Source organism: Gopherus flavomarginatus, chromosome 2, assembly GCF_025201925.1.
Source record: "Gopherus flavomarginatus isolate rGopFla2 chromosome 2, rGopFla2.mat.asm, whole genome shotgun sequence".
In the NCBI taxonomy this organism is placed as follows: Eukaryota; Metazoa; Chordata; order Testudines; family Testudinidae; genus Gopherus; species Gopherus flavomarginatus.
In genome coordinates, this window is record NC_066618.1 from 185679312 (window position 1) to 185692210 (window position 12899).

General features: G+C 47.3%; 1 protein-coding gene across 2 annotated transcripts in view; it reads right to left on the reverse strand.

Annotated features, from left to right (window-relative positions):
• GMPR (guanosine monophosphate reductase) overlaps positions 1–10791 on the reverse strand; it is a 67286-nt gene extending 56495 nt beyond the window's left edge. Inside the window, exons 1-4 of one of the 2 annotated variants that reach the window (XM_050941627.1) lie at positions 10214–10785; positions 2376–2495; positions 1481–1564; positions 418–591 (exon numbers count right to left, since the gene is read on the reverse strand). In XM_050941627.1, the coding sequence (XP_050797584.1) occupies positions 418–591; positions 1481–1564; positions 2376–2495; positions 10214–10300 (465 nt within the window). In that variant the 5' untranslated portion in view covers positions 10301–10785. Of the gene's footprint in view, positions 1–417; positions 592–1480; positions 1565–2375; positions 2496–10213 lie in introns of both variants that reach the window. The other variant, XM_050941628.1, reaches the window with a different exon arrangement.
• Between the last annotated feature and the right edge of the window lie 2108 nt (positions 10792–12899).

Sequence of the window (12899 nt, forward strand, 5' to 3'; positions counted from 1 at the left end):
AGTAAACGTTGAACATTTCTACTAACCTGATTAGTAGTGAAACAGTGACAACACTGACATTTTATTAAACTGATATCATTTGGCTTCCCAGCCAACACCCTTCTGAGATGAATGGGGGCAGATCAAACCATCACAGAGCTACTTCTCGTGTCCTTGGGCTCAGGAAAACAGCACTGTATTTGTTCATGTGGGGAAGATTATCTTTGCAACCACAAAGACAGGAACTTAGGGTGAGACTTTCAGCAGAGGTAAATCAGCAGAACCTCAGGCCCCTCTATTTTGTTAATAAGGACTTAGATCCTGAAGGAATAGATGGGGCTGCACCAGAAGTGCTAGTCTGGCATAACTACTCAGTAGCAGGAAAATCTGAGCCCTGCTTAGGACAATAACCCCAATACCCTTCTTTTACCCACTTACCATGATGGTGTGATTTGGAAACTTGGCACGGACAGTTTTCACAAATTCCACAAAGTGCTCTGAATATCCATTGGCCACATCCAGGCAGATGTACTTGATAAGGGGAATGGCCTCCAAGATACTTGTCAGCCTGTCCAAATCAGCCTTCCCACTGCCTGAGCTCACTGCTACATGCTGGAGAGACAGAGAGAGAGAGAGAGAGAGAAATGATTAGCAGCTCTTAGAGATCAGACAAGTGCACAGTTCTTGCATCTGTTTCCCCCACCCTGGGAAAGCTTCCATAGAAACCCATGCTGGAAACTATCAAGTGCTCTGCTATGTAAAACCATACAGAAATAAATACCATAGCTGGACAAATCAATCAGTTACTCACACTTTGTTTTGAGGCTCTTCTTCAATACAGCAATAGTGGCATATTATAAGCCCTATTTACATTTAAACTATCTACAAACTAATGTGAAATGTGTAAGTGGACTCCTTCATGGGCAACCATCATCATCTGACTTGCCCAGATCAACAAAAACACAGAACCTTAACCAGTTTGTATACTGAAAGGCAGAGTTGCTAACTTTGGGGATCCCTTAGAGAATAGGGCTCGGATCTGCCAATTCACTCAATCCTCCCTTAATCTACCTCCTCACTATGTCCTCATAGGAAAAATAGCTTCCACAGCTGCTGGCTCACAGAACCTCCTGCAGAGATCCAAAGCTACAGAGACAACACTACTGCAATCACTATGCAACACATAATGTGCTTTCAAGCTATCTATAAGATAGGTAAGTTAAGTGCCAAAGGGTTCAGACAGAGTATATTCCTCTGGGCCTACCTCTAATCTAGTACTACATATGAAAAAAACCATTGAACCTAAATGATAGGTTAGCCTTCAGACAAGCCCCTCATAATGAAAATATCATTTAAAAATAAGCCACAGGTAATGACACACCTTGTGCAATGTCAAGAGAACAATGCCATGGGTATTATTTTCCATAAAGGAATGACTTTCATAACCCTGCGTGGGCTGCTTTAAGGCAGGGCAGAATGAGTTTATAATGTGGGAATATACCTCAAGGCATTCTGGGTGATTGACTGCAAACAGTTTCCATTCTTCCAGAGAATAATGCTTCTGAATAGCAGTGAACATTGCATGCTAGAAAAAGAAAAGAAACAAGCAAACTGGTATTAACGTTCAAGTTAGTCATCTCTCCTCCCATTCTGCAGCTGCAAATTTAGCACACTGACATGTCACTGTGTCTTGCTTTTACATTCATCTTGCTTCAAATAATAATGAATTAGAGCTTGATCCTGATTCCTCTTCAGTGAGAGTTCAGAGTGCTTAGCATCTTGCAGGATCAGTGTCTAAATAAGCAATAATCTATTATTAAGTATGCAGTTGTTCAGTGTAGTCTCAGTTTCTTGCTCAACATGGATGTGTTGTGAATCATAGGCTAGAGGCCAATTAACTAATGACTTCTGATTTCAGTAGCTGTACTACTAGATAACCTGCATGATCAAAATCTTTGCAGCTAATCATATTTCTCTTACATAATGCACAATTTATAAATAGAAACAACAGAGCAGCAATTACTCTAAGTCATACAAGGTTGTAATGTTACTAAAGGGTTCTGATAATATCAATTCTATCCCATCCCCCACTGGGGGCTGACCTCAACTAGCTACAGCCAGGTAAAAATTACCTGTGCCTTGTGCCCACTAGGATTTTACATGCAGAGCGCTATCTTGGGTTAGGTATCTTGACATGAAAAAACACCTCCTGCTGCAGCGAAGACACTGTCTTAAGTTTTTACCATCCTGTTTTTGATTTTATCACAGCAGTTCCCTTTGCATCCTAACTCCCAATGCACATATATAAAGTATGTAATTGACTTACTACAGGACATTCTGTCACCAAACAAATGGTTTCCCTGCTTTTGCAGAGAAAGACGAAAGTCAGCACTTACTTTAGTCATCACCTTTGCCATTTCAAACGTGCCCACAGTGTCCATATTTGCCACCATAATGGGAATCCCTGTGTATGTTTGTTTGGAGTTGCGGAATGTGAAGGTACGAATGAGATCTACCTGTGAGAAATGAATGCAAATTCTGGTAAGTACCTTTATACCAACAGAGATTATGCCCGAACTGTCACAATTATATACGACACAGAGACAACAGGCGTTTTGCCACTAATTTCAGTGGGAGCAGAATTCAGCCCAGCCTCTTACTCATCCCCACAGTACTCTTGCTCTTACACGTGCCATTGTGTTCTTCCACTGGAAGTATTCCCACCTCTGCCTCCCAGCTGAGACTGAAAATGTCATAAAACAAAATATTGTGTCTATGATAAGGAGAGGAGTCTTGCTGACATGTAGGGAAGGGAGCTGGGAGGGGGAAAGGAGGTAGGGAAGAAATTAAAATGAGAAGTGATAGGAGCTGATGGGAACAGGGAAGGGTCAAGATGATTTTGAATTATTTTGTAAATAGGGCCTTACCAAATTCATGGCCACGAAAAACATGTCACAGACCATGAAATCTGGTCTTGTGTGCTTTTACCCTATACTATACAGATTTCACCGGGGGTGGAAGCGGGGACCAGCGTTTCTCATATTGCAGCTTCTGACCCAAAAGGGAGTTGCAGGTGGGTCACAAGGTTATTTTAGGAGGGTTGCGGTATTGCTACCCTTATTTCAGCACTGACTTCAGAGCAGGGCCGCCGGAGAGCAGTGGCCTTTGGCCAGGCGCCCAGCTCTGAAAGCAGTGCCTTGCCAGCAGCAGCACAGAAATAAGGGTGGCAATACCATACCACATCACTTCTGCACTGCTACCTTTAGAGCTGGGTGGCTGGATAGTGGTGGTGGCTGACTGACGGCCCAGCTCTGCAAGCAACAGTGCAGAAGTCAGGGTGGCAGTACCATACCATGTCATCCTTACACCTGTGCTGCTGTTGGTGGCGGCAGCTCTGCCTTCAGAGCTTGGCTCCTGGCCTGCAGCCATTGTTCTCCAGCTGTCCAGCTCTGAAGGCAGTACCTCTGCCAGCAACAGCACAGAAGTAAGAGTAGCAGTACTGCAACCTCCCCTACAATAACCTTGTGATGCCCCCACAACTCCTTTTTGGGTCAGGACCCCTACAAATTACAACACCCTGATATTTCAGATTTAAATAGCTGAAATCATGAAATTTACAATTTTTAAAATCCTATGACTCTGAAATTGACCAAAATGGACCGTGAATTTGCTGGGGCCCTATTTATAAATGATTAACCTCTCAGCAGTTTGTCAACCTATACAGGCGAGTCTCATCTTACGCGCATTTAACATGTACAAATTCAGCTTTGCGCGGTCGGCAAAAACAAAACAAAAACAAAAAAGAGAAAAACAACAATTTAAATACCAAACCTGTAGTGCGGATGATTCTGCCTGCCATTACACTCAATGTAATTTTGACTATATGCGATTTTCGCTTTGCTCGCAGACAACGGAACGTAACCCCAGCGTAAGATGAGACATGCCTGAACTGATATTTTTTCCTACTCTTTCATTTAAAAATGGGGTGAAATCCTGGTTTCACTGGCAAAACTCCCACTGACTTCCATGGAGCTAGGATTTCACTCCTGACCTTTAGTGAAAAGTAGAAGCAATAAATAACTTGAAGTTGTTTCCCATGAACTCAGGGACTGACTTTTTGTTCAGTGTCTACAGTGTATGTTCATTCTGCCGCACAATGGGGTCCTGGTTGTAACTACTGCAATACTAATTATATATAATCACTCACCACTATATCCTGGGCAAATAAACGGAGGCCTTTGGCCGTTTATTTTTTATAAATATGTTAGCCTTCAGCCTCACAGTTTATTCAGCCCAGGAAACTGTTACTTCCTAAACAATTCTTAAATACAGTAACACCTCACTTAAAGTCCTCCCGCTTAGTGCTGTTTTGAAGTTAGGTCGCTGCTCAATTAGGGAACATGCTCGTTTAAAGTTGCGTAATGCTCCCTTATAACGTTGTTTAGCAGCCTGCTGTCCACTGCTTGTAAGATTCTATGGAAGAGCAGTGACTTTACAAGGGAGCATTGCACAAGTTACGCTTCTCTGCCTCCTCCCCCTCCCTCCCAGTGCTTCCCCCACAGCTGTTTGGCAGTGCTTAGGACTTTCTGGGTAAAGGGGAAAGGAGCAGGGATGCGGTGTGCTCGAGAAGGGAGGTGAAGTGGGGATGGGAAGAGGCAGGCCTGGAGTGGAGCGGGGATGGGAAGAGACAGGACTGGAGCATCCCCCAGCAAAGTCGGTGCCAGTTCTTCTTCGAGGAAGCTGCCGCTGCTGCTGCTGCTAAGGTGCTTCCTAGCGTCCTTGCCTGCAGGAAGCTATGCCTGTGTGTGGTAAGCCGGGGCACTTTTCAACCACAGTACAGTACTATACAGTATCTAATGCCTTTTGTCTGCCTAAAACAAAATTTCCTTGGAACCTAACCTCCCATATTTACATTAAATCTTATGGGAAAATTGGATTTGTTTAACCGTCTTTCACTAAAGTTGCATTTTTCAGGAACATAACTACAATGTTAAGTGAGGAGTTACTGTATAAAGAGCATCTCCCTCATTTAGTACTCCCCAACAGAAAATGTTAACATAAACGCACAATATTAAGACACTGGGTTAATCTGTGAAGTATCTCCGCACATACTGCTGAGACTCCTTCACTGGTCTCTACATTTTCCATTCTTCAGCCTTCACCTGAGAGATGCTTCAAAGAGCTGGAATGAGGTAAAATGCCCACCACCAGACACCATAAGAACATCAGATTTTGACAGTTTACTTACAGGCTTTTTGGAGCTCTAAGTCAGGAGTTATCAAACTTTTTCACAATGCAAACCACATTATTATTTCAGCAGAACCTAGGGGCCCCAGTCACAGCTGAGTACCTTTTGTGTTAGGCTCTCCAAACACGTAACAAGGAAAAGAAAGGTTCTTCCCCGAAGAGCTTACAATCCAAATAGGAGATTACATCTTAATAGAGAAATTGCCTTGCAGATCAACTCCCATTCCAGTTACAATCCTATAGATCCACTCAGCCTCCCATTTGCAATCACATAATATTCATATGGCAATTTCTGCCACATCCCACATGGGAAAGCTAATAGAGCAAAGCATTTAATGTATTTGAACTTATTTTAATGCAATTTACAAGCTGGGGACAGGAAGAGATAACAGAGCACAGTCTGAGAACCACTTGCTCTAAACTAATATACAAGCCAAACATTCATTCAAATGAACATGAAAAGAGGAGGAAAGGAAATGCTCATATGGAGAGCACCAAGACACAGGGCAAGATGTTAACCAGTGCCTGAACCACAAGACCTTTCTTCTTCCAGGGAGACTCACTTCCACTTCTTATTCCATCTCTGAAATAACCCAGGTAGGTGCTGCGTGTCTTTCTCACATTACTCTAAGTATATACAATGACATTTCCAGGGATAACGCTGTATTGACAGGGATGTTCTGGAGGAAGCTTGCAATCCCTCCACCAATGAGGCTCTTTTTCTGTTATCTAGAGAGAAGACTTCAGTCTCCATGGCTGTTAATCCAGCAACTTTTCACCAATGGGAAAGTACACTTAGAAAAAAATTACCTACTGTGAACAGGCTGCCCCATTTTACCAGGAATGAGGGCACCAGTAGCAGCCACACTGCAGCATGCGTTTTACCCTACCTTACAGGAAATGAGTTTTGACATGAAGGGAAGTGGAGGAACAACTCTTCCTCTTTCATACAGCTCTCCAGCCTTCTTTCAGTTTACAATTTTAAACTAATGGCTAGTCTTCTTGAAAGATACTGGATTGGCAACTTTCAAAATGGAAGGGCCTGAGAATAAGATCCAGCACAGGCAGCAGCAGTGTAAGCTTCCCAAGCACTGTCTGATAAGCATATCTCAGCCTGAAACTGCACTGACCTGTAAGAGTGCGAGACTAGTGCAGCATCCATACTATGCTGTCCCTGGCCCCTCTCCTAAGAGTGCCAGCAAGGGGCTTAGTGCCAGCTGTGGCTTTGTCATGTGCCACCCGCCTAGCAGAGATGGGAGCTGAAATTAATATTGATCATATCTGGAATATTAGCAATATTTGAGTTTGGACAAATATCCACCATACCCTGCATTATTAATGTTCAAGGTACTCAGAAAAAGTAGCCATATGGCACACAGATCAATGCTCCATTAGCTCTGCCTGATCCTAAATCATAGTGCAGGCAGAAGGGAGCACTGATCAATGTGTACCTTGTTCTTAAAGACCCAGCAGATATTGGGCTCTCTCCCCCTCCTGCTCAGACAGTGTGGGGTGAAAGAAGGAAAAGGGAGAAAATGCATTGTCCTGTGCACTGTCTCCTCCCTGGGGATGGCTAAGAGGAATGCACCATTGGCTCATCCCCCACCCGTGCTCTAGTGGTCAAGGTGAAAGAAGGACCCATTTCACGCAACTATGTTGTCTGTGCAGGGAGGGGAGAGAAGAAGAGAAATCAGACAGTAGCCAAGTCCAGCAGCACAGTTGGACCTGCCTGACTGCCAAACCTGAATACCCTTCAGGTATGCCCAAATGCAAATATTAGGACCCATGCACATCTCTGCATCCCCCAAATAACTGGAGTGAGACCACGGATTCACTTCAATGAGGATACCCACTACCATCTGATGCTAACAACTTCAAGTTCCTCCCAACCCAAGTTTGATTTCAAATCCATACCATACGGGTGAATGATTCTGTACCCTAGCAAGCCCCTGGCCCATGCAACTCCCCCTCCCTACCTGCACTTTTTTTTTCCAAAATCTGAATTCAAGCTTCTGAATTTTGGTTCCCTCTCTGAGGGAGTAACTCCAGGAAGCAAAGAGAAGGCAAAATAACAATAAAAGATGACACTATAGACCAGCCAGGGAAAAGAATGTACAACACCCAATTTGCCATGCTGTACTGCACTACACTGTCCCTCTGTGAAGGTGACTTACTCCCAGCTATTAGGTAATAACAATAAAAGATGACACTATAGACCAGCCAGGGAAAAGAATGTACAACACCCAATTTGCCATGCTGTACTGCACTACACTGTCCCTCTGTGAAGGTGACTTACTCTCAGCTATTAGGTAATGTACTGTCTGTGTAGAATAAGACATTCAAACTGCATAGCCCCGTACTGTTAATTTAAACTTCAAAGCATCAGCTTGTTGGGTATCAGGCACTGTAGTAAGCAGCCTCTGTTGCCTGGCCAACACTACTTATTTATGCTCTTGTTTTGAAGCAGGACTGGGGCTGTTTCAGATTTGGCTCTCACAGGTACTGATAGGCCATGTCTACATCTAAAATTTTGCAGCGCTGGTTGTTACAGCTGTATTAGTACAGCTGTATAGGGCCAGCGCTGCAGAGTGGCCACACTTACAGCAACCAGCGCTGCAAGTGGTGTTAGATGTGGCCACACTGCAGCGCTGTTGGGCGGCTTCAAGGGGTTTCGGGGAACGCGAGAGCAAACCGGGAAAGGAGACCAGCTTCGCCGCGGTTTGCTCTCGCGTTCCGCGAACCACCCTGCAAACCGCAGGGAAGGAGACCTGCTTGCTCGGGTTCGGGGAACGCGAGAGCAAACCGGGAAAGGAGACCAGCTTCGCCGCAGTTTGCTCTCGCGTTCCGCGAACCACCGTGCAAACCGCAGGGAAGGAGACCTGCTTGTTCGGGGAACGCGAGAGCAAACCGCGGCGAAGCTGGTCTCCTTCCCCGGTTTGCTCTCGCGTTCCCCGAACCGCCGAGCAAGCAGGTCTCCTTCCCTGCGGTTTGCAGGGTGGTTCGCGGAACGCGAGAGCAAACCGCGGCGAAGCTGGTCTCCTTCCCCGGTTTGCTCTCGCGTTCCCGGAACCACCCTGCAAACCGCAGGGAAGGAGACCTGCTTGCTCGGGGTTCGGGGAACGCGAGAGCAAGCCGGGGAAGGAGACCAGCTTGATTACCAGAGGCTTCCTCAGGTATGCTGGGATACCTGCTTATTCCACGGAGGTCAAGAAAAGCGCTGGTAAGTGTCTATACTTGATTACCAGCGCTGGATCACCAGCGCTGGATCCTCTACACCCGAGACAAAACGGGAGTACGGCCAGCGCTGCAAACAGGGAGTTGCAGCGCTGGTGGTGCCCTGCAGATGTGTACACCTCCTAAGTTGCAGCGCTGTAACTCCCTCACCAGCGCTGCAACTTTCTGATGTAGACAAGCCCTTAGTTTCTGTTGCTACAGCCTCAGTGACGGTGTCCAATTTCTTAACCTTCATCAGCTTTCATTGAGCCCTCATGACATGCGCTTTTCTCACATGAAATGCTTTTCACTGTTCATCATGCTCTCTGAGGTAACCCTCGCTTACCAGTCCTGGTTCTTCCAGCATTTCCCCTTCCCATCAGCCCTTCCTTCCTCCATGCATGGACAGCTAATATATAAAATCCTGCATTAAAATAAATAAATGAGGCCCTCGGCTCCACCTGTTTGCCAGGCCACTGCATTTAATTTTAAAGAGGAATCTCCACGCTGCTTAAGTGAACTACTGAAAATGGTCAAAGGTGGTCCTTGCTTATGAGGGAAGAACTAATCAGGGTAATGAGTAAATTAGCCCAGGATACCATTATTACTGAGTTGAACGGGAGCACTACTCAAGTTATCATCACACTGAGATGGACTCTTTCACCTTATTCCTGTATTCTTAGTGAAATGCCTCTGCTTGGATTAGCTCTCAGAATTCCTGCCCACAACAAATCCAGTCACCTCTACTTTTGACTCCCTTCCTTCTGATCTCCTGCTTCTCACTATCTCCTTTGCCCCTTGTTGAAGGCTGAATCCTCCCTCCCTTCCCCAACCCAACCCAGTGCCTGTATTGATCACATGGTATTCAACATCTGGGGTGAGGTGGGGTGAATGGTGTCACAAGCTGAGGCGGCCATGTTTGCTGAGTTCCTAGCGCTGCAGAGTGTTGTGGGGTTTCCCGTAATGAGTGTTCAGGTTACTGAGAGAGAACCATGCAGACGTTAATGGAGATGTTTTGACGAGCTGATAATGATCCTCAGTTAGCTGACTGAGCGCTGTATATGCTGCAGGTCCTGAGACCCAGCTCCGCTGTGCCGATGCAGTTACACATCCAGAACTGGTCAGGGTGCAGGGATTTACATAACGGAGAAAGAAGCGGTCAGATCATAGGTTGCTGGCTGAACAGGATCCCAGCCCGCTGACAGGCAGAGCCAATTCAATGGCACCACGGCATTAAAAATCTCCCCCCCTCCTCTGTTAATAACTGGGGCTTCTCCATCAGCAATTTTTGTATTTACTGGCACGGGCATCCCCCCGCGCCAGATTCCAGGGCAGGCCGGGACACCTGGTTTGTAACCAGACCCCCGGGGAGGGGAAGTCTCCCGCTGCTGGTTAAGCGGCGCACCCGTGCCCTGCGCCCCGCAGGGGAATTACACTCTGGGTCACCTCTCCCTCCACCCGGGGCATTGCAAAAACCCGCGGATGCACCTGTTGGGGGAAAGCAGCGCCTGTCGCCAGGCGCAGGCTAAGGTCCGAGCACTGAGCTCAGCACCGCTCCGCGACCAGCGGACGCCTTTCCGAGCAGGGCTGCCCAGGGGCCGCCCCGCCGCTGCAGGAAGCGCGCCTGCAATGTGGCTTCAGCTAAGTGACACCCCCCGGCTGTCTGTTCAAACGCTGCGCGGGGGCGGGTTCCCCGGATAACCCTGCGCAGCCTGGGAAATAAAAACAACCGCGAGAGAGCGGCTGCGAAGTTAACGCTACGGAATGGCCTCACCTCGGCTCTGCTTTTGAGGCTGCTTCTCTTAGGTCTGAGCAAGACGTCATGAAAGTCCAGTTTGAGATCCGCTTCCACGTGGGGCATCTCGCCGGGATTGTTGGGGGGCGCCCCCCTCTTCGCGGATGCGCTTTCTCGCTGCAGCCGGTCCGCGCCTGGTGCCGCGCCGAGCCCGCTCCCTTTGCAGGGAAGGGTTTTATAGGGCGCGAAGAGCCCGGAGCTGGTGCTCAAGCGCCCGAGCTTTATTAGGAGAGTCACTCACACGGGGCTGTTTTAGCACGCGCCGCTGCACGGCACAATGGCAGCTGCTCCTCGTCCTCCCCTGCCTGACTGTGCGGCTGGCTCAGCGGGCTGGGGCTGGGCGTAGGGCGGCGTGTTGCCGCAGAGCGCTGCCGCAGGGCGCTCCGCATTCAGCGGGGTGGGTGCGTGGGCCGGAGCGAGGCGTCACACACCGGAGAGTGCCTGTGGCAGCTGGCGAGCTGGAGCCGGGTCCTGTTAAGGGCGAACCAAGGGGACAGGGGGAAGCTCCCGGCACATGTGACCAAGCTCTAGCCATATATAGCGATCCGCCCTCTGGGAAGTAGCGTCTCCGTTGTGTGTGTTACTCCAGCTGGGCTGTTCTGTAAGGCAGCCGCCCAGCGTGCCCGTTATGAAACGTCACTTGTGTCACTGAGGGCTCAGGCTTTACTCCCTTCCCTTATTTGAAGCTGCATTCCCCAGCAGAGGAAAACTGAGCGGCTGTGGTGTGGTGCCCTGGTATCGCCACACAAGTGCTGCTTCTTTTAAATGGAGCCAGTCATCCGGCGGGGCTTGTTTAGTATTTCTTTAGGATTTTTGCAGCTCCTTTGTTTAAGATTTCGGACAAACTGTGCTCCTAGTTCCTCCAGCACTCGGCATTAGGGTCTGACCTAATTTCCTTTCTTCTGAGGCTGTCATTCAAGTTTAGGCTTCAGTGGCTGGCTAGTCTCTTGTCCTTCCTTCTGACTGCTGGTTTTCCCCTCTTTGACCTTTCATTCTGTGCTGTCTGCTGTAGCCTTTACACAGGAGAGCAGCTCTGAGAGTATAGTGTATGGCACTTAAGGCCATGGCTACACTGGCGCTTTACAGCGCTGCAACTTTTGTCCTCAGGTGTGTGAAAAAACACCCCCCTGAGTGCTGCAAGATACAGCGCTGTAAAGCCTCAGTGTAATCAGTGCCGCAGCGCTGGGAGTGCGGCTCCCAGCGCTGCAAGCTATACCCGTAAGGGATGTGGTTTACAAGCAGCGCTGGGAAAGCTCTCTCCCAGCGCTGGCGCTGCGACCACACTCACACTTCAAAGCGCTGCCACGGCAGCGCTTTGAAATGTCGAGTGTAGGCATACCCTAAGAGAAGTGAGGGTGTGAAACTCCTTACCCTGCTGGCTATGCTTACTGAAGCCAATGCTCTATGCCAGGGTAGGCAACCTATGGCACGCATGCCGAAGGCGGCATGTGAGCTGATTTTCAGTGGCACTCACACTACCTGGGTCCTGGCCACCGGTCTGGGGAGGCTCTGCATTTTAATTTAATTTTAAATGAAGCTTCTTAAACATTGTAAAAACCTTATTTATTTTACATACAACAATAGTTTAGTTATACATTGTAGACTTATAGAAAGAGACCTTCTAAAAATGTTAAAAATGTATTACTGGCACGCAAAACCTTAAATTGGAGTGAATAAATGAAGACTCGGCATACCACTTCTGAAAGGTTGCCGACCCCTGCTCTATGCATCCAAGAAAGGAGAGTGACCTGCCAGTGGTGCAAAAGCATAATTAAGCTCTCGGCCAAGTAATGATGGAGGCCTGGAGGGAAACCATCCTCTTGAATCTGGAACCCTACAGAACATTGGGAAGCTCAGATTGGACCTGACCTTTGCAGTTAATCCCTATCTCTGTATAAAGGGCTGACCAAAACCTGACTGTCTCTGAGCTGAGGTGAAATTCAGAGACTACCCAAGCTTTGCAGCTCAGGCCCATGTCTATTAACCAGGCTGAGCTGTGTAACTCCTACCTGACAGGACAAGTGATGGTGAGTGAAGTGTAGGAACTGTTACACAAACTGATGTGTGCTTGTTCTGTTATAACCTTGCAGTAGAGTAGAAATGTAGATGAAACCTGCAGCTGGTTGATTATAGCATATCAGTAGCGCCATCAATCATTTGGAGTTTCCCTTTGTACATACCCACCAAAATTGGGGTGTATGGGGAAGTAAGGGAGGGTACTTTTGGCTCTCTCAAATATCAATTAGGCTGAAACTTGGCTTATTTATTATCTATTATTTAAAATATTAGGAGCTGTTAGACTAGTTTAAATGAAAAAAGCTCCATCGCAAAGAAATTAGATTTTGGGCTCATTCTGCTTCCGTTAAGTTAGGCTGAGTACAGGATTAACTGACTGAAATTCTGTGACGTGATACAGGTCAGACTAGTTCATCAGAGCAATCCCTTCTGGACTTAAAAATCTATTAAACTAGAGTCAATAGCAGTTTTGCCTCTGACTTTGGTGGGAGCAATATAAAGCTTATGATGCCCATAGCTGGAGAGTGGAACATGCTGTTCACCACTGGCTTCTTTTTCCAAGCAAAAAGCAGATGTGTTGCACAACCACATGACACTGCCTTCTTTGTCTCCAAATTGCACACAGCACAGCAGATCCCCTGCTCTCAGC